Here is a 26,049-nt window from a genome sequence, read left to right on the forward strand (position 1 = left end):
ATTGAGTTAATCTGCATTTTTTTTTAAGCAGATTCAAGGAGAAACAATAAAAGAGCTCCAGACAAACTGAAGTCACAATTTTCTTACTCTCAAAACTTACTAAAACATATTACATAAGCATTCACCACATTGATTGTCCTTTAGCAGATTAAGTGCTTGTATAGTTCAGATTCTGCTCATGAGTGGAGACGGTATCTGAGGAGAAAGTGAGGTCTGCAGATGCTGGAGATCAGAGATGGAAATGTGTTGCTGGAAAAGCGCAGCAGGTCAGGCAGCATCTAGGGAACAGGAGAATCTGATGTAAGCATCCAGCATTTCGTTTTCTATCTATTGAAATGTGGCATATCTCAATGTCAGTGACAGAAAACTCAGTATTAGATTCCATTCTGTTTGCTTATATAGCAAATGGTAGCTTCCCGATCTTAGAGATTACGTGTTTTCACATAGCAATATTCTTGAGTCACTCATCTGACCCCCCCAAAACAAATACATTTAGTTAGCAAATTGACATAATACAATACTTATCATATACTCGAATGAGTGAATCCATAACACTGAATTCTGACTTTTTCCATACACTGTCCTTGTTCTGGAAACTTCAATAACCTCTGCTGAGCCCTCACCCCACCCCAACCCACTTTAACTTTTCCATGCAACTGAATCCACCCCTACTATTTTGTTTAAAGCTTCCTACAGCCCTAGTTATGTGATTCAGCAGGTCTCTGGTCCCAGCATGATTCAGGTGGAACCCATCCTATCGAAACAGCTCCTTCTTTCCCCAATACTGATGCCAATGTCCCATAATCTTTGAGCCACACATTTATCTCTTTTAATCTTATTAACCTGTTGCGAATTTGCTCTTGGTTTAATGTGATGGTTCACAGATTATTGCACTTTTATTTCTGCTTTTAACCCCTAGCTGCTCATATTCCCTCAGTAGAACCTCTACCTATATTACTGGTACCCACGTGGATCACAACAATTGGATCTTTCCCCTCTCTCTCCAAGTTCTTCTGCAACCCAGATGAAATATCCTGAACCTGAGCACTCTTTGTGCTGGACTCCTGATCCTAGACGTCAATTTATTCTTTTGAACAAATTCTTGTAAATGAGCCCAAAAAAAAGCAAAAAAGCACCTCTTCTCCTCTGCACCAACTTCCCACACTGCCTCCAAATTCCCTGAAATATGTCCTCACTTGGGCTGTAACCCTCCTTCCTGACCATGCAAAGCTTACTCCCACCCCCATTTAAATGGAGCCGACTCATGCTAGTTAAGCTTCAATAGTAATAAACACCTATTAAGATGCTATTTCAGTCCCCATATTGACCAAAACTACTGGCTTTCAATTGAGAATTTATTGACTCATATGTTGGAGCCCTCAGGGCACATTGGTAAGGTCCCTACTGCAACAGTAGGCCACCTGCTTTAAAACAGGAAAAACAATTAAGGCCATTTCAGGCTTCGAGTGACTGCCACCCTCCCAACAAGATGCAGGAGTCAATTTGTGTTTGACATTATAGCTGACAGTCCATTCAAAATTTAGAAAAGTTTTGATGAAAGAAAACAAAGACAAAAGTAACAAGACAAAACAAAATTTTAAATATGATGATTTATTCACAATGTGTTCAAGCAATTCTAAATACTACAGATGCAGCCTCAGAAGGTGATGTAATCATGTAGACATTTCATATAATCCAATGTTATTTGACGAGTATTAGTATTTTGAGGACAGAAATCTGACATTGTGCAGGAATAATTAACCAATTAAATAAACTTGTAGATCATATTTATTAAGCTTTTCTTGAGCATCTAACTACATGTGTAAAAACTCTTCCCATGAAATAGGTTTGAAATTTTAAAAATACAATAAATGATTAAACTTCAGAATATCATGATCCCAATACAATTCATATTTAGTTTAAAAAAAATTAACGGCAGCCAACAAATGCCTCATTATATCTACTCAGCGGAAATGGCTTTTCCCCAGATTTGCGGATACACGCATTGTTCTTTCGTTGTTTGAATATTGGTGAATTCAAAAATTGTGTGTCAGTATACCGGTCTCCTCTTCGTAATTTCCTATTGATTAGAACAAATCTTTCATTAACATTTAAAGTTGGGATTAGGGAAATGGATTAAGACAAAACAGGAAGTTAAATAACAGAAGGTATCCCTAGTTAGTATTTGGAATATTTATCACTACTGTGTTTCAAGGAAATTCAAAGAAGGTTTAGGACAGAGGAAGAGGTTTTTGGAATGAATTTCACCTTCTGTGCCATATCTTGGGCACCAGTTTGATCAGTTTTGAGCCAAAATTACAAAATCTAAGAATTGGATTTCGAACATAGTTGCGCCAATCCATGGAACCAGTCTGAAGCTTATCTATCCTACATTATTTCATTTTCATCCATATGTTTATCCAATGACCATCTAAACACCCTTAAAGTTGGCAGGTCAACTACAACTTCCACGCTCCTACTACTCTGAATAAAGAAACTACCTTTAACATCTGTCCTATATCTATCACCCCTCAATTTAAAGCTATGTCCCCTCATGCTAGTCATCAACATCCGAGGAAAAAGGCTGTCAGTGTCCAACCTATCTAACCCTCTGATTATAGTGTGTCTCAATTAAGTCACCTCTCAACCTTCTCTCTAATGAAAACAGCCTTAAGACCCTCAGCCTTTCCTCATAAGACCTTCCCTCCATACCAGATAAATTGCCCCTGAACCCTTTCCAAAACTTACACATCCTTCCGACAATGCGGGGTACAAAACTATGCAATACTCCAAATGCAGCCGCACCAGAGTTTTGTACAGCTCCAGCATGACCTCATAACTCCGAAACTCAATTCCTCTACTAATAAAAGCTAACACACCATATGACCTCTTATCGACCCTATCAACCTGGGTGGCAACTTTCAGGGATCTATACACATGGACACCAAGATCTCTCTGCTCATCAACACTGTCCAGAATCTTACAATTAACCCAGTGCTCTTTATTCCTCTTGCTCCTTCCAAAGTGAATCACCTCATACTTTTCCACATTAAACTCCATTTCCCACCTCTCAGCCCAGCTCTGCAGCTTATTTATGTCCCTCTGTAACCTGAAACATCCTTCAGCACTATCTACAACTCCACCAAACTTAGTGTCATCCGCAAATTTACTAACCCATCCTTCTATGCCCTCATCCAGGTCATTTATAAAAATAACAAACAGCAGTGGACCCAAAACAGATCCTTGCGGTACACCATTATTAACTGAACTCCAGGATGAACATTTCCCTCAATTACCACAGTTTGTCATCTTGCAGCCAGCTAATTTCTGTTCCAAACCATTAAATCACCCTCAATCCCATGCCTCCATATTTTGGGCAATAACCTACCATGGGGAACCTTATCAAATGCTTTACTAAATCCACATACACCACATCAACCACTTTACCCTCATCCACCTGTTTCGTCACCTTCTCAAAGAACTGAGAAAGATGTGTGAGACATGACCTACCCTTCACAAAACCGTGTTGACTATCCCTAATCAACTTATTTCTTTCTAAATGATTATAAATCCTATTCCTGAAGGGCTTATGCCCGAAACGTCGATTCTCCTTTTCCCTGGATGCTGTCTGACCTGCTGCACTGTTCCAGCAACACATTTTCAGCTCTGATCTCCAGCATCTGCAGACCTCACTTTCTCCTATAAATCCTATCCCTTATAAACTTTTCCATCACTTTACCCACAACCGAATCATGGCTCACTAGCCTATAATTGCCAGGATTGTCTCTATTCCCTTCTTGAACAAGGGAATGACATTTGCTATCCTCTAGAATTCTGGCACAATGACAACAAAGATCAAAGCCAAAGGATCTGCATTCTCCTCCCTGGCTTCCTAGGGAATTCTACGATAAATCCCATCTGGCCCTGGAGACTTATCTATTTTTATATTTTCCAGAATTGCTAACACCTCCATGTGAACCTTAATCCCGTCTAGTCTAGTTGCCTGTATCTCAGTATTTTCCTAGACAACACTGTCTTTTTCCAGTGTGAATATGGACGAAAAATATTTATTTAGCACTTCTCCCATTTCCTCGGACTCCACGCACATCTTCCCACTACTGTCCTTGATTGGCCCTAATCTTACTCTAGTCATTCTTTTATTCCTGACATACCTATAGAAAGCTTTAAAGTTTTCGTTGATCCTATCTGCCAACGATTTCTCATGTCCCTTCCTGGTTCTTCTTAACTCTCTCTTTAGGCCTTCACTGGCTAACTCGTAACTCTCAAGTATCCTAACTCAGCTTTCACATCTCATCCTAACATAAGCCGTCCTCTTCCTCTTGTCAAGATATTCAACTTCTTTAGTGAGCCATGGCTCCCTCGCTCGACCACTTCCTCCCCTGCCTGACTGGTACATACTTACCAAGGACACGCAGTAGCTGTTCCTTGAATAAGCTCCACATTTCAATTGTGCCCATCCCCTGCAGTTCCCTTCTCCATGATATGCATCCTAAATCTTGCCTAATCGCATGATAACTACCTTTCCCCCAGCTATAACTCTTGCCCTGCGATATATACCTATCTCTTCCCATCGCTAAAGTGAACAGAACAGAATTGTGGTCAGTATCACCAAAGTGCTCACCTACCTTCAAATCCAACACCTGGCCAGGTTCATTACCCAATCCAATGTTGCCTCACCCCTTGTTGGCCTGTCTACATACTGTGTCAGGAAATCCTCCTGCACACATTGGATAAAAACTGACTCATCTAAAGTACTCGAACTATAGCATTTCCAGTCAATATTTGGAAAGTTAAAAATCCCCCATAACTACCCTGTTACTCTCACTCCTATCAAGAATATCTTTGCTATCCTTTCCTCTACTCTCTAGAACTAACTGGAGGTGCATAGAAAACTCCAAATAGGGTGACCTCGCCTCTCCTGTTTCTACCTGAGCCCATACTATCTCAGGAGACAAGTCCTCAAACGTCCTTTCTGCCATCATAATACTGTCCTTGACTAACAATGCCACACCTCCCCCTCTTTTACCATCTTCTCTGTTCTTACTGAAATATCTAAATCCCGGAACCTGCAACAACCGTTCCTGTCCCTGCTGTATCCATGTCTTTGAAATCGATACAACATCGAAGTCCCAGGTACCAATCCATGCTGCAAGTTCACCCACCTTATTCCAGATGTTCCTGGCGTTGAAATAGACACACTTCAAACCACCTTTTAGCTTGCCGGTGCACTCTTGCAACCATATTTCTGACCCCACTACTCTCAACCTCCTGGATACTGGAACTCCCAACCCCCTGCTTAATTAGTTTAAACCCTCCCGAAAAGCATTAGCAAATATCCCCCCCCCCCACCTCCCCCAGGATATTGTTACCCCTCTGGTTCAGGTGAAGACCATCCTGTTTGTAGAAGTCCCACCCGCCCCAGAATAAGCCCCAATTATCCAGGAATCCAAAACCCGCCCTCCTGCTCCATCTGTTGCCATATATTCAACTCCTCTCTCTCCCTATTCCTTGCTCGCACATGCACGGGTAACAAACTGGAGATAACAAATTTTGTTTGTTCTAGCTCTAAGCTTCCACACTAGCTCCCTGAATTTCTGCCTTAAATCCCCATCCCTTTTCCTACCTATATCATGAGTGCTATGTGGACTATAACTTGGGGCTGCTCCTCCTCCCCCTCAGGGATCCCGAAAACATGATTTACCTTACACAGTAATGTATCCTCACACAAGGGCAATTTTACTGTTGCAGCATTGACAGAGATAAAAATGTGATAAGTGCTCAGAAAGGAAGAATGTTAAGTGTGTATGAGGAAAAGGATGGTAAAATGTGAAATAAAGTAGATAATTCCAACTGAAAAGCCTAAGACAGGTAAAATGATTTCTTAATGCTGTATTTTCTATAATGTATACGAACAAGTTCAACTCACACTGAGAGACTGGGTTCCTTGTAATTTACAGTCATGGTGCATCTCCGTTTACGAACTATTGGCGAAATTGTATTCATTCTTTCTAACAAAGCAGGACAGGACATCTTCTTTTCCTTTCTTTCAGAAGGTAGTTTTGAAAAATTGGTGACATCACAGAGACTGAAGCGAGGTTTAAAGTTCTTTCCTGTTTCAATAATATGAAAAATTAAATGGTATATCTGAGATACAATTCCTTTCTTACAAAAGAGGGAACAGTTATTGTATAGAACTACAAATAAATTGGTTGATATGTTCCCTGACTTCACACAGCTTTCTAATGGATATTTATAATTTAGCCAAACATCTTATAAAGTAAGCGGTCTTAGAATATTACTGACAATATTTTCTATTTTGTCTTAACTTGAAATTTATATTTACTAGCCTATGTATAGCAGTAAGGAGAAAATTAATAGACTTGAAATAATTTAATGCTCCAAGATCTGCTCTGAATTTTTAAAACATATTCACTTAGAGAAGTTCTACCATATAATGCACAATTACATTAGAGAATGAACATGTCCATAAACAATATCCATCAGAATTTTTTTTTTAAATCAAAGTTTAGAAGTGCAAATACTGCATTTAGCAGAAAATGCCAAAAATCAGCACCATTTGAAAGGACAGATCAATACCACCAAAAGGAATTATATTGGAAATGTTAAAATATATATATACTGATAGACATGTTCAGTTCAAGGAATTAGATTACTATGTGGGCAAATTTTAAATCTTTTATATTCAAAAGTGATCTTAATGATAAATGAAACCATATTAACCATGTCCAAAATAAATCTTAAGTGATGCTTATTGTTGGTAGAAATTATTTTTGCGCAAACTAATATGTAGCAGCTTCTGAAAATATCCATACTTGGTGTTTTAAACTTGTCTTTATTCTTCATTGTTGCATTCTTTCCTGCATTTACTTCTTGCTGTAGGAGCATACATTTCTTCAGTACTGGTTTGAGATATTCAACAGTGCTGCTTTCTTCAGAATTTTGAAAATTCTCTACGTTTTTATGTTTGATAGAAGGGCTTTCTGGTTCATTATCTGACTCAGTTTGGAACTGGAAATGCTGTGCAGCTGTTTGAGAATGTTCCAATAAATTTATTTTATCTAATGAGCAAATAAGACGTATTAACACATTAAGCATTAGAAACTAAAAAATATCTTGATGTTGGGCCAAAGGGCCTGTTTCCACACTTTAAGTAATCTAATCTAATCTGAAAACTTGACATTCAGCATGCCAACAGATCACTCATTTTCTTTCTATGTTGGAAATAAAAACTTAACAAACAAACATTTGACTTTGACCAAAGTGTTAAATTGAACCCCTGAGAAATGAGCCACCTTTAAATATGCATTAATTTTCCAGAATCAAAGCTCACCATTTATGACCTTATTTGTAGAATGCCACCAACAGAGGTTGTGCTACAGAACTAACAAGAAGAAAGTTTGGACTAATAATCCAGAAAATCTTTTTTAAAATTGTTATGATGCAGGTGGACATTTAACACATCATGCCTGCAGAATTCTGAATGAATATGATTTATTGCCATTGTCCTGCATTTTCCTGATAACCATGTATATTATTTCCATTTAAATAGTTATCAAAGGCCCTCTTAAATTCTTCAATTGGAGTGGTCTCCATCATACTTCCAGGCAGTGCATTCCAGATTCTAACTACTCACATTCATATCTTTTACAAATTACCTTACATCTGTGTCCTTTTGTTCTCAATGCTTTAAATAAGGGGGCACAGTTTCTCCCAAGCTCCTTCATTTTGAAAGCTTTGATCAAACATCCTCTTAGCCTTTTCCTTTTCAACAAGAATCGTCCCAACTTTTCCAATATAACTTCATACGGAAGGGTCTCCACCCTGGAACCATTTGTGAAAATCTCTTGAGTTCTCTCCAATGCATTCACATTCTTCCTAAATGTATGGCATGCAGAATTATACACTTCAGCCAAGGTCTAACTAATGTCTTCTATAACTTATTCATAAACTTCTTACTCCCATACTCCATGCCCCTATTAAGAATGCTTAGGATACTGCTTGATTTATTCATTTCTTGCTCTACATGCCTTGCTAAATTTAGTGACCTATGCACACATACATCCAGGTCTTCACTACCTTTCATGACAGTGACCTTGATTTTTTATTCTGTAACTCAATGCTCTATCAAAATATATTCACCTGACATTTCTCTGCATTGCACATCGTCTGTCACTTATCTGTTAATGTTAATGTTCTTTTGTATATTAGGAAGAACAAGGGACCCAAAATTGATTCCTGGAGAATTCCACTAAAAAAAAAATCTTCCTCCAGCGTTAGAAATATCAATCATCCATTATTCTTAGCTCCCTATCACTCAGCCAATTCTGTATTCATGTTGCTACTATGCTTCTTATTCCACGAGCTAAACTTTTCCTCACAGGTCTGTTGTGTGGCACTGTTAAAAGTCAAAAGCATTATCCTTGAACTCTGATGCATTTTCAGAAAAAAAAACACAAGTTGGTTAAACATTTTCCCATAATTAGGCTCTTCCTAATTAACCGCAAGACTTAATTCTATCCCAAAAAAAGTTTCCTGATCCCTGAAGTTGAACCAACTGATCAAATTGTTGGGCTCATCTTTACAACCTTTTTCGAACATGTCCAATTCTACAGTCCTCTGGCATAAACCAATTCTAAGGAAGATTGAAGCATTGTCAGTGCCTCTGCAATTTCCATTCACTTTCTTCAATATCCTTGAACATATTTCAAGTCCTAGTGCCTTACCAACATTCAGAAACAACTATGACGATGTCGCTCCTTTAATAAGGTTATTATGTTTTTTTATTTTGGGAGGGGTCGTAAAGGCAGAGTTGCCAAAATGTCTCAACTGGCTATTTTAATAATGGCTAACAGATACTACCAAATCAATAATCAAAAAAGGCTTTCAGGTTTTTGTTTAGAAAATACTTGAACAATGAAAGGGGAGTGGCCAGTTCTCCCAGTTCTGGGTTTTTTCTAGTTTAGGTTAGTTTTAGCTGGGGACCCAGAACAAAAACTCCATGCTGATCCTCTCTCTGACATCTCTCTCCTGTAAGAACCTGTGTTTGAATTCACTTTTTCGCCAGGGGTTTGGTTTATGAGAAGTTGCAGGAAATTGGAACAGCTCTTTGTTAAGTTGCACTTTCACATTGGTTGGGTTTTCAAATAGTTATGTTATTCTAAATTCAGTTTTATTTTGTTTGTGTGTATTTTAAATTAAACCAGAATTTATTTAGAGTGGTTTGACCAGCTGTGTCACTCTTAGAATATTAATCTTACAGCCGCTTAAAACAACTGGAAAAGTTAGGTCCTGGGCTGCCTTCTTAAAATGAGGGTTCTGGCCTGGTCCATAATACAACCACTAATACAACCTCAAATTTTTTTTTGAATTTAACCCTGTCACCGTGGCCCAAGTAGCATCGCTTTCCTTAGTAAGGAGAGTATTCATTTAACATGTTTAAAAGTACGAGGGGGTGCACTTTGGAAGAAGTAACAAGACGAGGGAGAATACAAGGAATAGCAGGACACTAGGAAGCTGAGAAGTGAGCGATCTTCAAACTCTTTTTATTGTGAGAATGGTGGGAATGTGGAATGCACCGCCTGGTGGGAAAAAAACAAAGAGTACTTGGATGAGCACTTGACATGTCATAAGCAAAAGTGAGGACTGCAGATGCTGGAAACCAGAGTTTAGATCGGAGTAATGCTGGAAAAGCACAGCAGGTCAGGCAGCATCCGAGGAGCAGGAAAATCAACGATTTGGGCAAAAGATTAGGATGAAGGGCTTTTGCCCGAAACTTTGATTTTCCTGCTCCTCAGATACTGCCTGACCTGCTGTGCTTGTCCAGCACCACTCTGATCTAAACTTGACATGTCATGACATTCAAGTCTCTGTGCCAAGTGCCAGAAAGTGGGATGAGTATAAATAAGTCAGTATAGACTCAATGGACCAAAAGGCCTCTCCTGTGCTGTACAAACTCTATAACATTAGCCACACTCCCTGCCTTCATATACCAATTCCTTTTTTTTTTAAAAAAGCAACCACACTCCTTTTATCCACCTTTTTACTGTTTATCCCCCAACTGTGCTCAAACCATCTCCTCTGTAGAATTAGATTTTCTTGCCAACCTTCAGTTTCAGTCCGTTTGGCCCAGTTTGGTTCTTTCCCCTTTGAACTGAACTCTCCATCAGTTAATTATTCTCTCTCGAAATTACTTTATTCCAACACACCTTTTGATACAATGATTACTGTCCCCTAAATGCTTCCTCACTGATAATTGCTTTACTTAGCCATGCTTGTTTCTAAAAAAATAGAAACATCCTGAATTTGATTTGATTTATTATTGTCACATGTACCTAGGTCTGGTGTAGTTTGGTTTTGCATGCAGTACAGGCAGATCCATACCGTACAAAGTGCATAAGGGTATTACAACAAGAATACAATGTTACAGCCTCTTTTTTGGACTGTCAGATACCAATACAGAAATTTCTGCAGAATACAAATCTAGAAAGGCTTGTCCCTCCGCTACCACGATGTCAGCAAACATTCGGGTAGTTACAATCCCCATTATAACTAACGATGATGTACGCACCTCTCTGTCATTTCATTGCAGATTGACTCTTTAAATCTTCCTATCAGTTGGTAATCTATAGGCTACATTAAGTGATTTAATTGCACCCGTTATGTTCCATATTTCTAGCCAAATCTATTCTGTTCTTCTGGGACATTCACTTTCTGAAACATTAAAATGCTTTCCTCAACTGTATAAAAGGGAGGCGATGACCCAGTTGTATTATCTATTGACTGTTAATTTAGAGACACATTTAACGTGTTGGGGACCGGGCTTCGAATCCCACCATAGCAGATTGTTGAATTTGAATTCAATAATATTTGTATTTCATCATTCATTGTCAGAAAAACCAATCTGGAAACAACCATCCATACCTGGTCTGGCCTACATGTGACTCCAGATGCAGAGCAATGTGGATGACTCTTAACTACCCTTATCCAACAAATGAATAAATTAAAATAATTTGTTTAAACTAACAATTGTTACCACCCTTCCTCCTCTTTCTTTCCCCCACCCTTTTCTGAACAAAGTTCCTTTGTGACCATAAATATTTAATATCCAGTCCTGCCCTTCCTTGAGGGATGTCTCACTTATAGTCACATCATCTACAGGTCGTACTGCTATAACACATTTAGTTGGCACGATTGACAACTGGGAACACTGTTTCTAAAGCGTGAACTATTATAACGTGTGTTATTACATTGCCAACACCAAGTTGTTTCTAAAGGATTATTTTTCTCTAATGCAAAATTGCATTAGAACATAACCATAATGTTACAGAAGAACTACCTGTACATGGCAATCTGCACTTTAATTCATGAATCTTACCAACCATACTCCATGCATTGACATGCATGCAGTGTAAGCCTGATTTAGACAGCATTTCTTTCTTCCTTTTACAAATCTACCTTGTATTTTAATGCTATCTGTTTCTCCCAGTGTTTTGAGAACCTTGGTATTACTCTCGAATAGTCTCTTGGTTTTTCACCGCATTGCAAAGTTATATGAAAGATTCCCACCATGCCCCTAAATGGAAAAAGCAGTATTAGCAAAATGCTCACAGGAACTCATTTCTGATTTTGTTCAGGTACAACTATCCTGTTTGTACAGGTGCCATCTCCCCCAAAGCCAGTCCCAATGTCTCAGGAATTCAACATCATCCTTCAAGCCATGAGTTGATCTGCCTTATCCTATTTTTGTGATCTCCACACCACTTTTGCAGGGCTAGCTTGCAAAGAAACAAGATCAGATGACAAAGACTAGTTTCCTAATACTGACATACTCTCCCTTTCCAACAGCCACAGTCTGCTACAGCACACTCAGCTAGGATGGGCAGCACATATTTTGAAGAATACTTGATGATCATGTCCAAAACAAGTTGTGCTATGGCAAGTTAATTGAAGAGAAACATTCACATGGAAGCTATAAAAGAAGTTCTTGGAAAATTGCACACAAGAGTTGCACTGTCAAACTGAGACATGAGAAAACCTCACTTCATATGGCTGAGTCTCAAAGGTATTATCTCCTCTGAACAAACTGGTGAAACTCATGTTTCCTGTTGGCAAGTCCAGACCCACGACTGCGTCCCCTGGTTTATGTTGGATGTGTTCATGCAAATCTTTTTGTGCTCAAATCAGAATGAGCATTGATCTCTGAATACATCACACTTGAAATTTAAAATTCTAACTAATGTCGTGACAGAAACTTGTGAGCAAACATTCTTTTCAAATCAGAAGGTGCACAGGTTCAAGATCCATTCCAGAAACAGTAAATATAGATCAGAGTTCTACTATTCAGCCTGACAATCAATCAGTTGGATATTTGCAGTAGTAGCGTGGATGCCTCAGTCCTAATATATTAGCTGTGGAAGCCCATAGGGTGATTATACCAGAACAATGGAAAAGTCCTATGAGCTGGAAGAAAGATTGTTATAACACAAAAGGACTAATCACATTAATTTGTAACAGTCTGCTGCTCAAATTTTAAGATCTTATTTTTCATGTTTATATCTTTAGGTGGATAAAATTATATTGAACTTGATGCTACAGCTGAAATCTCAGCATTGTTATGGTGCAGACATGAAATGACAGCTGAAAGAAAACTAGATTTGAAGAGCTCAGACAAGTTTGGAGATTTAAATCAAAAGGGAAGTCCTACTGCATTGCTAGTATGACATATTCACAACTAGGGTTATAGCAATCTCTCCAAATACTGCCCAAGGAAATGGTCTGACAATGAGGCATTTGCCATTTCTCAAGACCATAGAAGGTTCTGAAAGCAGCTAGTAAACAAGAGACAGCTTTGAATTATCATTATACTTTACTCAAAGGAAATTTTTAACATCAAGATAATTGATGTGCCTTTATCTGAAAATAACTGATGCATCCCACTATCACAAAAATGGGTTTACAGCAGAATGTTTCTTTATTTCATATATCTCTGCTGTTTATAGTCTGAGAGATGGTAGGCTGTGGCTGCAACAGCTTGAAAATAGTGAATCTGCCAGAACCAACAATAGGAACAGTAGATTTGAGGAATTATTTCTATGGGACAAAATGCCAAGATGCATGTGAAGCCTGTGCTCAGAATAAAAAGTCCAGTTTAAGAGAAATTATACATTGCCACATCTCTTTCTCTAGTTTTACTAGGGAAATCAGCAATGTAAGCCTCACAGAGAGGATGGGTCTTGAAGTCAAAGTTTCAGACTGGGAAATAAAGGAGAATCAGAATAAACACGAGATCAGAGATGTACATTACTTTGGTTCCAGAAGGATTGAAAAAATGGACAATAAACTGTGACGTAAAGATGAGTTCTTAGTTGAAGTTGAAAGTAGAATGGAGACAATTATGTTCAAAGATATAATGTTAATAGTGCTTTAAAAAAAAACAGAAGTTTAAACTTTTAAAATGTAAAATCTTATTGCATGGCCTTTTCAGTTATGAAATCACACCCCATCTTATTTCCATATTAATTTTAACATTCATGCCTTTTGTAGAAGCAGCTATTCCATACTCTCAACCTATGAAAATTCATGTCTAATACAAAGGAGGAAGATGCCTAGCATCATTGAGCTCCACCCCTTTTGCATATATGTTGCATCCACGAAATTAACATTTCTAAAAGACAAAGGAGAAAATTGAATCTTAGCTTTCAATGCACTAGATTAAATGATCAGTTGATAGAAACAGAATAAATGAACATATACTGACCATACTCTGATGTTTTCAACAAGTTAGACTGTGCTATTTCATTTTGTGTGATTTCCACTCCAGGTTCTTTTTTGAGTGTTGAGTCTTTTCGGAGAATTACTGTTCTTTGGCTTGGCCTGGTTATTACAGCTGTTGGTGTTTCACTTTTAGCTTTACACGCACTCCATGATTTCTTAAGTCTTTTATCAGCAGGAGGTAGATAAAGACTATCATCCAAATCATCATCTGAATTACTCTCTGAACCAATACTGCTTTTAGTAGAGTTTATATTCTCACATGAACTTGGCTCAGGTTTTCTACGGAAAGGTGTAAGATGAATACTTTCTTCATAATCAAAATTATACGTATCACTACAATCAAGAATCATTTTTCTCTCCTTGCCAGCACTTCCGTTGCTTTGACTTCCATCTCTACTTTTTGATCTGGCTCTAGTTCTTACTGGTTTCACGTGTTTATTTAAAGACGTACTTTTATTTCTTTCCATTACCTTTCTTCTTCTTCCCCTTTGCTCCACTTCCTGTTCTAATTCTGAAATGCTCTCTGGATTTTTTGAATTAACAATTTCAATGTTCCTCACACTGCTTGCAAATTTGGTTTCAACTTTCTCAGAATCCCAGTTGTCCGACATTTGCACCTGATTTGGTTCAGTGCTTTCTATTTCAGTTCCTTGACTACAATTGAGAGAATTGGGCACATTTTCAAAAGGTTTGACATTTGTATCAAACTTGTGTTCTTCACTTGTGGAAGGTACCTCTGTACAGTTTTCAAAAGTGGTGAATAAATTGAAGGCACTAATTTGAGCATGGAAAGATGAGCTTCTCCTTCCAGATCGTCGCCTAATGGAAACCCCAGCTGGCACTGTATCCATTCTCTCAAACAATGCATCATCCAGTGGAGCAACTAAATGGGCTGAGTCTTGACTTCTCCCTTTTGAAATAGAATACAAATAAAACTTCAATGGCCATCAGCTTTTTACACCAAAAAGCTTTAAAGGCAGATCAATGCCTTATTTAAACTGTTGGAAAAAGCTATATTCCACTTATTAGAAGGCTCATAGTTCCTTGAAAATGGAATTGCAAGTAGATAGCATAGTGAAGGTGGTGTTTGGTAAGCTTGCTTTTATTAGTCAGTGAACTGAGTATAAGCATTGGGAGATCATGTTGCTGCTGTACAAGACATTGATTAGGCTACTTTTGGAATACTGCATGCAATTCTGGTCTCCTACTATAGGAAGGATGTTGTGAAACTTGAAAGGGTTCAGAAAAGACTTACAAGGATATTGCCAGGATTGGAAGATTTGAGCTATAGGAAGAGGTTGGATAGGCTGAGCCTATTTTCCCTGGAGTGTCAGAGGCTGAGGGGTGACCGTATAGAGGTTTACAAAATTTGAGGGACATGGATAGGGTAAAGAGACAAGGTCTTTCCCCTGGGCGGGAGTCCAAAACTAGAGGGCATAGGTTTAAGGTGAGAGGGGCAACGTTTTCACACAGTAGTGCATGTATGGAACAAGCTGCCCAAGGAAGTGATGGAGGCTAGTACAATTACAACATTTAAAAGATGTGTATATTAATAGGAAGGGTTTAGAGGAATATGGGCCAAATGCTGGCAAATGGAACTAGATTTATTTAGGTTATTTGGTCAGCATTGACAAATTGGATGCTGTACATCTCTAGGACTCTATAACTTTCATGCTAAGATCGATTATATAGGATGTAAGAGCTGAGCATTTAGACATAAAATGTCAAGCAGAGTCAGCATGGTTTCATGATAAAGAAATCATGCCTGACAAACTTACTATAGGAGGGAACATTCAAGATAGATAAAGAAGAAGCAGAATATGTAATACATTTGGAATTCTAAAAGGTATTTGATAAGGTACTGCACACAAGGCTATTTATTGAGGTAAGAGTCCACGGTGTTGGGTTAGTATGTCAGCATGGACAGAGTAATGACTAACTAAGACAGTTCAGAGAAAGGGGACATTTTCAAGATGGCAACCTGTACTTAGTGGAGTACCATAGGAATTAGTACTGGGGCCACAAATATACTATATAACATATTCAGATGGAAAAGTTAAGTGAATGTACTATAATCACGTGTGCAGACGCCAAACATAGGTGGGAAGACAAATAGTGAGGATGATACAAAATCTACACTTACATTAATTCACTTAATGTTTCAATTAAAGTCATACTTTTCAGGAATGCAACTACAAAGTTGAAAAAGAAATCTTCTGACCTTAAACTGGTCATTTTCTACAGACTTCCCTTTGAAACTTCCCCTCAAAATAATATTACATTTTTCATTAACAAGATGGAATAGTATTTTTTAAATTGTCTGCTTTTACAAAGGTAGAAATGGGTATGTGGTTCAAAATCAGAAAGTGTCAGAAAAACTGAGCAGTCAGGCAGCATCCAAGGAACAGGAGAATCGACGTTTCACGCATGAGCCCTTCTTCCTGAAGAATCCTGAAGAAGGTCTCATGCCCGAAACGTCGATTCTCCTGTTCCTTGAATGCTGCTTGACCTGCTGTGCTTTTCCAGCAACACATTTTCAGCTCTGATCTCCAGCATCTGCAGTCCTCACTTTCTCCCAGAAAAACTGAGCAGGTCTGGCAACATCTAAGGAGAGCGAGCGAGAGAGAAGAGTTAACATTTCAGATCCAGTGACTTTTTTCAGAACTGAACCTGAAATGTTAACTTTGCTTTCTCTCCACAGATGTTGCCAGGTCTACTGAGTTTTTGCAACAATTTCTGATTTTGTTTCTGATTTCCAGCATCTGCAGTTCTTTGGTTATTTGTTGGATATATGGGTGGTTGAAAGCACTTATTACTTACAAGCAAAACTTAAATAAATGGTCTTACCTCTGGATATGCTTTTTAATGAAGGCTGGGACTCCACCATATTGGATAACAGTGTTCTACTCGCTTCAGCTGTAGTGATCTCAGTATTTTCAGGAGAATGAATTCTGGAGTTTTCCAAGGAAGCTTGCATCTCAGCATCCCTAAGAAAGGCAATTTTGTTTAACACAGATGTTTAATATATAATGTAATTTTGCAGCTATTTTAAATTTAGCAAAGTAACTGTAACAAAAATATTGCAGAAATCAAAGATATTTACAAAATTTCAGTTACACTTCTGCTATTATTTTTCATACAAATTATCTTATGTACAACAGAAGCCTGTATAATTCAATTGACTGGATGGCTGGTTTGCAATACTGTGATGCCACCAACAGTCATCTCTCTCTAATGAGACTGCAGCCTGGTAATTGGCAATTTTACCTTTTACTGTTGTATAGAACCTCTCAAGTGCTTTCCCAATCTTATTTGGTTCTTGTTTCTGTTTATTTAATATATTTTCCTATACTGCAACAGTGAATACTCTTGAGAAGTATGTCAAAGTCATGAAAAGTTCTATATAAATGCAATTTGAGTTTATTTCATTTTCCTAAATAAGAGTCAAAGTCAAATATTTCACTCAATTTATATGCTTGATAGATTGTTCTATGCCTTACATTTTTGCTTGAAGCTTGTGACCACAAGGATAATTTCTCAGTTTACCTTCACTAGTTTGTTCCTTGTAAGAAAAGTCTTGAATCTTATACAGTATTTTTATTCTTTGCTTTGGCTCATTATCAAAATATAAATTCTAATGAAAGTGATGACAAATAAACAAGTCTCTGTATAAAACAAAATCTTGGTCTTAAGTGGATTTCCCCATATTTCCCAACTATGGAAAACATTAAGCATTTTATATGTTTCAATTAAATCACCTCTCAATTCTGCAAAATTATTGAGAACAGGCCCAGTTTCCTCTCTTCATAGGACAGTTCTGCGATGGTATCCCATCGATCCTGTTACATCTATCCTCAAACACTCCATCATACTGGCAGTATTAACATTATACAATCTTTTTCACAATACTGATTGATACAAATGTCACAAAGATGACCAAAAATCCAAGTTAATTACTTGGAAGGGGCAAGAGATTTCTTTAATGCTTCAAATACTAGAAATGGGGAAAAATTCTTTTGCTATGTTCACAAAAACTGCACTAGCTTAATCAGCATCTGGTGTCATTTAGTAACTTTACAACAGAAACCAAATTTTGTGCATTACTTATGGAACTCTCCTTGAAACTGTAACATGAATTGTGCAATCAAACTTTTGTTCATATCATCTTACGACTGATGAACACCACAACATTTATTTCTCCAGTGAAGATGGTTGAAATTAGCCAGAATCATTATGCATCATCTTTCAAACCAGTTTCTTTATCTCAGATTAATTAAATATAAGTATTATCTTTTAATAATACTTATAAATTCAAAAATCAGTTTGTGCAAGTAAAAGGCATCACAAAAATGTATTTTGCTTTTTATTACACCGTATTCATATTTCAATGAAATAATATAAGTGGAAATGCTATCAAAACAATGACCAGACACTCCTTAAAAAAAGGGAAATAAACAGCAGTCAGTAATTCATTTCCGATTCTATTGGATCCTGATAATTGGTGCTACATGCTCAGACACAACCACAATTGTTACTATTGTTTTACTGGTCTTGTAGATTGCCAATCTTTTGTGCCTCATCTATATCTTTTAGCAAATTCATAGTAAAACTGTGATTAGACTGTAGCTAGACTGTTTGTTCCAATTGCCTTCTAATGAATTAACTTAATGGCAATGAAATCACTGTTAGATATCATGTATGAGTGTCCATATTTGATGAAAACTTGACTGTAATTGAATTATCACAAAGAGAATATTGCTTCAATATACACTGTTTCTCACTGTGGGGCAGCACGGTGGCTCAGTGGTTAGCACAGCGCCAGGGACCCAGGGTTGATTCCTACCTCGGGCGACTGTGTGAACTTTGCACATTCTCCGCGTGTCTGCGTGAGTTTCCTCCAGGTGCTCTGATTTCCTCCCACAATCCAAAGATGTGCAAGTCAGGTGAATTGGCCATGCTAAAATGCCCATAGTCTTAGGTGCATTAGTCAGGGGTAAACATAGAGTACGGGATTGGGTCTGGATGGATTACTCTTCAGAGGGTCAGCGTGAACTTGTTAGGCCAAAAGGCCTGTTTCCTTACTGTAGGGAATATAATCTAATCTAATTTAATATCTATCAATGAATAAAATTGTAAGGCCCATTGCTCTGACATTAATTTCAGGTCAATTTTAAAAGCAACTAAAATCTCTCCAGATTGAAAAAACGCTGATATAAATCAAACTGCAATGTTAAAACTTCTTTGGAAACACCTTCCAAATGAACTACCTTTACCATCCAGAAGGATAAGGAAAGCAGATTACAAGGGAATACTCCTAACTCCAAGTCCCCTCCTGACTTGGCACATATTGCACCATTCCCTGACTGTTGCCAGGTCAAGATTCTGGAGTTTGCATTCTTGCAGCACTGGAGGTGCACCTACAGGACACAAACAGCAGTTTTTTCAAGGATGCTCACCAGCAAAGGTGAGTGTGCCTTGCCAGCAATGCTCACAGCTCCTGAAAGAATTTTGAAAAATGACAGAAGAACTTCTGTCAACACAAGCAAGAAACCTGAACTGCATGACAATAGCAGCAATTGGGAATAGCCCAAAAATCCTGCAAACTATCTGCACATGGTGACAGCTGTCCTAAGAGACTGTGAATCAGGACATTTTATTCTAGATTTCAATGACCAGATGTGGAAATGCAAAGATTACTACTGTCAATGGTGCACTGTAGCAATTACAATTACTGGTAAATCTGACAGAAATGGCAGATAAAATTCCATCAATCTAAAATCTAGTCACATTACTCTGATGGAAACATCATTTCCTGTCAGTCCATAAAATCAACACTTAACATCCATATTTGCAATGCAGAGTGTCACCAATAGCATGGGTTCAATTCCCGAATTAGTTGAGGTTACCATGGAGGCTGCTCCTTCTCAACCTCTCCTCTCACTGGAGGTGTGATGACCCTCAGGTTACACCACCACCAGTCATATCTCTCGAATGAGAGCAGAGTCCTATGACCCAATTGGACTACAACAACTTTATGTATTCTACCTTAATTCTTTCAAGCCTGGAATTAAAAAAAAAATACTCACTGATTGAAGAGTTCAACAGGTGAAGAACACGATGGTATGCACTGTGGTAAGTCATCACCCAAGTTGCTTAGATCCTCACCTATAGAATCAGAAACGAGTTTCAAACGCTGGGAAAAAAAAATACATTTTAGGTGGGAAACCAATACTTCAAATTTTACATTTCTCACTGTGAACTATAACTTCCTGATGACTATCTGATTGACAGTTTTATCTACATGTACCAAGAATAGGCAGCAAGCGTACGAAACTTATGTTTTTAGGGTAAAATGTGAATACTTCAGAGAAAGGCCAACAGGTGTGGAGCTAAGTATATGGCCCAAAAAGGATTGACTAAAGAACTGAAACATTCAAGGACCCTGTAACTCATGTATAAAATATGAAAAAGATAACTTCATACATCCGCCAACTATATTTCTATACATTAGAAACTACAAAATTTCTGTGAATCAATTGCATAGATACCTTAAAGAACATCTAGACAAAGTCAAAAAACGCAGCATCATGACATTGCCATGAAATTCTGCAGACTAGGGAAATTAATGCTTTATCACACCAAGCCTTTATTCCAATGGAAGACACTATTTCTCGAAATAAATTCTTATCAAAAGTCCTTAGAAACATGATGTTTACCAGGAATACAAATTTGTGACAATCAAGATTTACAAGGACAGCTCTGTTGCCTATTCATGGCTCTTACTATTTGATCATATACAAAGTTACTTCGGCAAAGGGCACCTATGTCTTAAAGTGAAGATTACTGTAATAATACTGTTCACTTCACTGTTCCATGTATAATTAAGTGACAAAATAAGATCACATGTTGCTAAAACTCAACTGTTCACTTGTTGAAAACCAACTCCACAGCACAAATAAGACAAAATCATACTGTCTGCATTTCCCTGGTCGCAGCTCAAAAGATTCAGAGATTCAGGAATACATAGGTTTCCCTCATTTTGTTTGAAAAGCAAGAAAGGAAATTTCAGTCTGCATATAAATGCTATATTTACCAAGAATCAATTTTTCCAAAGACCCTCTGTGATTTATAGAGTCATAGAGATGTACAGCAAGGAAACAGACTCTTTGGTCCAACTCGTTCATGCCAATCAGATATCCTAACCTAATCTAGTCCCATTTACCAGCACTTGGTCCATATCCCTCTAAACCCTTCCTATTCATATACCCATCCAGATGCCTTTTAAATGTTGCAATTGTACCAGCCTTCACCACTTCCTCTGGCAGCTCGTTCCATACATGCACCACCCTCGGCGTGAAAAAGTTGTCCTTTAGGTCCCTTTCATATCTTTCCTCTCTCACCCTAATCCTATGCCTTCTAGTTCTGGACTCTCCCACCCCAGGGAAAAGACCTTGTCTATTTATCCTATCCATGCCCCTCATGATGTTATGAACCTCTTAAGGTCAGCCCTCAGCCTCTGAGGCTACAAAGAAAACATCCCCCGTCTATTTTGATACACAAATTGTTCAGTAATTTGGTACATTAAAATACCTGCACACTTAATTCAATTAATATAAATCTTGAATTTTTAATAGTGAATTCCAAGAACTTTTAAATAAAAAACAAATCATTATAAGGAAACAAGTCATAAATCTAATTTTTCTTTGTAAATAAAACTCTTCTTCAAGTGGGAGTAACATGTTAGCAATCTTTGCAGAGATCTGGAACAAATGTATTTCAATTTTTAATTGCAATTAAAAAAAACATGTTGCACATCTGTTTGTCATTGGAAAAAACCAAGATCCAGTACTAAAGAAGAAAATCGCAAGGAGATGATGGATAATAGCAATATCACATTACTAGCAATCCAGAGGCTCAGGCTTTGGTGCAGACTTCAAATTCCAACACTGAAGCTGACGGAATTTGAATTTAAGTTATAAATCTGGAATATCAGCTAGCGTCAGTAATACGGACCATGACAATTGTTCTTTAGGCAAAATATTTGCCAATTTTAACTACCTGCATGTGACTCCATATCCACAACAAGATCGACTCTTAACTGGCACTATGAAGCAGCTGAACAAGGGCCATAATCAAAGGCCAACTAATGCTGGCATTAACTAAAGCCCACATCTCATGAAAGAATGAAAAGAAGCAAAGAACGAACAAACGAAAACACATCTCAAGCGCTTTTGATTATTTTACTTAACCAGGGAAATACTTGCACTGCAAGTTCAGAATTGGTTCACTACACTGATTCCTAAGATAAGGATTGTGTCTTAAAAGAATGGTTGAATGCATTGTATCTGTACTCACTGAAGTTTAGAAGTCTGAAAAGTAATCTAATTTAAACCTTTACAATTCTGAGGGAGGTGAGAATATATATTGGAAAAAAAACATGTTGCCATTTATGGGGAGATCTAGAACTAATGGTACAATGTGAAAGTAAAGGGTTTCCCATTTAAGACTGGCATGAGGAGAAATTTATTCTCTTAGAGGATTATCAGCCCTTTGAATTCTCCTCTATAGACAGCCGTGGAGGCTTGTTAAATTGAATATGTTCAAAACCTAGTTGAACAAATTTTTGATTGAAAATTAAGTCAAGGATTTTGAGAAGGCATGCAAGAAATTGGAGCTCAGCCTACAATCAGATAACCCATGAACATAGTGAAAAACAGAGCAGACCAAAGTACTGAATGGCCTTCACCTGCCCCTATTTCTTAGGTTAAAAATACTGAAAAGTGAGTCCAAAACACAGTAATCTCAACGATCGTGTCTTCAGACCATTTACCATCTGCGCAGCAAATGACCCAAGAAGCAAAACTATGGTAATATCTTTGGGGTATTTCAGGAAAGTCTCAGCACAATTTTCCTTGCTGCAAATTCCACCACCTGTTCAAATATCAAAAGTTAGCCACATGATACCATGCATCAATTTCACTTTTGCCCTTGGAAACCCTTTATGTTCATCAACATTTGCACATCTTATTGAGAAATACACATTTGGAAGAGTTTTAGAAATACTTCACCGATGAAATTGAAACAGTTTAAGGTATTGTTATGAAGGTACTTATTTAATGCATTCAATGAAAAACTAAAATTTAATGGGTTTAGTTTTGCTAATGTACCTCAAATTGCTCTGGGAAATGTTCTTCAAGTTTCCTTTTAAGCATGAGAATGTAGAACATCATTACTTGGCGTTCTCTTTTCAAGGATAGTATGACATCACATGCTTGCCTCAGTTTCTTCTTTTCTGCTTCCAGGGATAGAGCTAGGTTGTGATTGTTTGCTTGGATATTTTTTATAAAAGAGCTCTTACCTGTTGAATTTAAACAAGTAAAAAGTGAAAAGGTTTCTTTAAAACTGAACATTAAAGTTCAGTAGAAATAAAACTGCTTACTTACTCAGTACTTTGGTTTTCATTTTTGAGGTCAAGGTTTGTTTACCCCTGTTAACTTTAGTCTGATTCTGATTCCGTTTCTCTTTCATTCGCTCCTTGATAGCTTCCAGATTTTCCTGGAAAGAAATCTTTTGACCTCGTTCAATGGCCATTTTCCTTCTTTATTCTTCAATAGCTGACAACATAAAAGCGGTGAAGAAAATAGCATCTGAGTATGTGAATGCATTAAAGAAGAAAATACCACTGTTCATGATATCCTCATTAATCCAAACCTATCTTCCTTGTTGTACTAAACACAGAAACGCTCAAACATGTTTCCTACAATTTTTTAAACTTAAATCTTAAAGTTTGGATAGTAGGGCAAAGGAATGAGAAATACATACAAGTCAGAGACAGAACAGATTTCTGCTTCAAAGAGGAGATAGTGAAAGAGCTGGGGGTTCAACCTCTTTGAGCTTCATAATAAACGATATTTTCAATCAACCTATTCAGATGAGTTTTGACAACCCTCTGGAGCAGATGGGGCTTGACCCCAGGCCTTCTGGCTCAGAGTTAGAGACAGTACAATGCACCACAAAAGCCCCAATTCGTATTTAACTACTTCAGTATAATTAACTCAGTGAATCCATCCTCTTATGTGAACTTCCTGTAACTAGCATTTTACACCTGTTCACATTTTATTCCTCTTTGCATTTGTTTAAGCTCTTAAATTCTGTAATCAAGGTAGCCTCTTCTGAATTCATCAGTAGGACCTACAACTTAACCACTTTGCACCAGTGCTCACTTAAAATGGTACTTCAGAATTGTAACTCATAAAAGGATGCCTTTTGGCCATTGTGCCTGCACCAGGCCTTCAAACAAGCATTACCTACTGTCAACCTCCTGCTTTGTCCTCATATACTCATATATAATTTCTATCCAAATTATCATCCTCTTGAGTAGCTTATGTTGCATTCATGAATAGTACAACTTTAGCTTCATCAGATTTTCCAAATTCAAACCAAAGTGAAAGCTGTAGTTGGGTTTGGTAGTACCTTCCTGAGAAAAGAAGAACACCATATACCCTGAGAGTTGAAATATTTTACACTGGCAAATTTCTATGCCTAAATTAAATATTAAAAATTATTTAATTTCAAAAGAAACATGCTAATCTTCTACTTACATCCAATTTGCAACCTCTTCCACTTGCCACCCACTAGATTCTAACAGATTGCCAAACCTCTGGTCTTTGACTCATTTTCACCAAGTTACTTACTGCATACCCGATGATTCTTCCTTCTCACTGAGTCCCCCTTTTTGACCAGAATACTGTACATTTTTGTTGAGCTTTATGGAATAGCACTTAAATCGCTGTCACTGCTCATCTACTGCCCAATCCTTAATCTATTTCACTAGCCTACTTTAGATAACTCTTTCTTCATACTACTCCAATTGCTTATTTAAGTTGAGAACCCAATTTGAGACTTGAGTTACTCTTCCTCAAACTAAATATTAAATTCTACAATACTGCTATCATTACTTGTTAGATCCCTAACTATGAGATCTATTACTAATCCTATCTTATTACACATTACTAGATCTGAAACAGCTTCTTTGCAGGTAGGTTGTGCAATGTACAGCTCAAAAATGATCCTTCTACAAATTCACCATCCACATTTCCCTTGCCTATCTGAAATGTCCCATCAATATGCAGATTAAAATCATCCATGACAATTATTGCCCTCTTTATAAATTCCTGACTCACATCTTGTCCTACAGAGGGTCATTTCTTTAGGGTACCTATACATGGTTCCCACCTGTGCCTTCTTTCCCTCACTATTCCCTATTCCCACACAAACTGCTTCCACATCTTGATTTATTACACATACAACTACTCATTGCCACACTGATACCACCTTTATTAACTCAAGCCTTTCTTTATCTTTTTCTTTTTTGAAAAGTGTGGCGCTCGAAAAGCTTAGCTGGTCAGGCAGCATCCAAGAAACAGGACAGTCAACGTTTCTCCTATCTTTTTCTTTTTGTCCATGCATCAGTAACATCCAAAATCTTTAAATATCAATTGCCCAGTTGTAGCCACCATGCAACCACATTTCCATAATAGCCATCAAATTATGTTTATTTATTTGTATTTGTACTGGCAACTGATTAATTTTGTTACAACTACTGCACACATTCAGGTAGAACCTTAAGCATTGACTTTTTACCAGCATGACTTATTCTGCTTCTAATTTCAGCTGCACTCTTCTGCTTATATTTTCTACCCTTTCCTGTCACACTCTTCATTCAATGATTCGATATCCTGCAACTCATTCCTTTTTGATATTTTACATTTTCCTTCATTTGAATCCCCTTCCCCCAAATTAATTATTTTAATGCTCGAACTACAACCTATCAAGCTATAATTCAATTTGCCAGTTCACTGGTCCCAGCATGGTTCAAATGCCCCAACAGAACAGTTTTCTTTTCCCAGTACTAGTGCCAGGGCTCACCAATTGGGAACCATTTCTCTCAAACCTACCTGAGTCACACATTTAACGCTTAGTTGTTATTTACAGCAATTTATATGTGGCTCAGGTAGTAACGTGAAGTTTATCATCTTTGTGATTATGTTTTGTAATTTGGTCCTAGTTGCTTGTAATTCTAAAGCAGAACCTTTTTCTTTATCCTTTGTCGGTACCTACATAAACCACAACCACTGGATTCTTCTCCTCTCAATCCAAGTTCCTCCCATTCCAGAACAGATGCCCTGAATAAAGGAAAAATGGAGCAAGTTGCAGCACTTTGGCCTTTTATCT

The 26,049-nt window shown here is 37.6% G+C and overlaps 1 protein-coding gene across 3 annotated transcripts; it reads right to left on the bottom strand.

The window, feature by feature from the left end:
- LOC122549944 (shugoshin 1-like) lies at positions 1-23,542 on the bottom strand. Of its 3 annotated transcripts, none has more exons than XM_043690221.1 (8): positions 23,259-23,540; positions 22,983-23,173; positions 19,902-20,008; positions 16,663-16,802; positions 13,799-14,725; positions 6,855-7,067; positions 5,948-6,131; positions 2-2,080 (listed from the first exon to the last, which is right to left on the bottom strand). In XM_043690221.1, exons 1-8 carry the CDS (start codon positions 23,404-23,406, stop codon positions 1,930-1,932), a joined length of 2,061 nt encoding a protein of 686 aa, XP_043546156.1. In that variant the 5' UTR covers positions 23,407-23,540; the 3' UTR covers positions 2-1,929. The 3 variants fall into 3 exon arrangements, with proteins under 3 accessions (XP_043546157.1, XP_043546156.1, XP_043546155.1); XM_043690220.1 differs by having other exon boundaries at positions 3-2,080; positions 6,855-7,100; positions 23,259-23,537; XM_043690222.1 differs by lacking the exon at positions 6,855-7,067 and having other exon boundaries at positions 1-2,080; positions 23,259-23,542.
- Between the last annotated feature and the right edge of the window lie 2,507 nt (positions 23,543-26,049).

This window comes from Chiloscyllium plagiosum, chromosome 5 (genome assembly GCF_004010195.1).
Source record: "Chiloscyllium plagiosum isolate BGI_BamShark_2017 chromosome 5, ASM401019v2, whole genome shotgun sequence".
In the NCBI taxonomy this organism is placed as follows: Eukaryota; Metazoa; Chordata; class Chondrichthyes; order Orectolobiformes; family Hemiscylliidae; genus Chiloscyllium; species Chiloscyllium plagiosum.

Coding starts and splice junctions, on each gene's coding strand:
- LOC122549944 (XM_043690220.1), bottom strand. CDS start 23,406: ATGGCCATTGAACGAGGTCAAAAGATTTCTTTCCAGGAAAATCTGGAA. Junction 23,174..23,258: donor AATGAAAACCAAAGTACTGA/GTAAGTAAGCAG, acceptor TAAATTCAACAG/GTAAGAGCTCTTTTATAAAA. Junction 7,101..13,798: donor GTTGAAAACATCAGAGTATG/GTCAGTATATGT, acceptor TTTGCTCATTAG/ATAAAATAAATTTATTGGAA.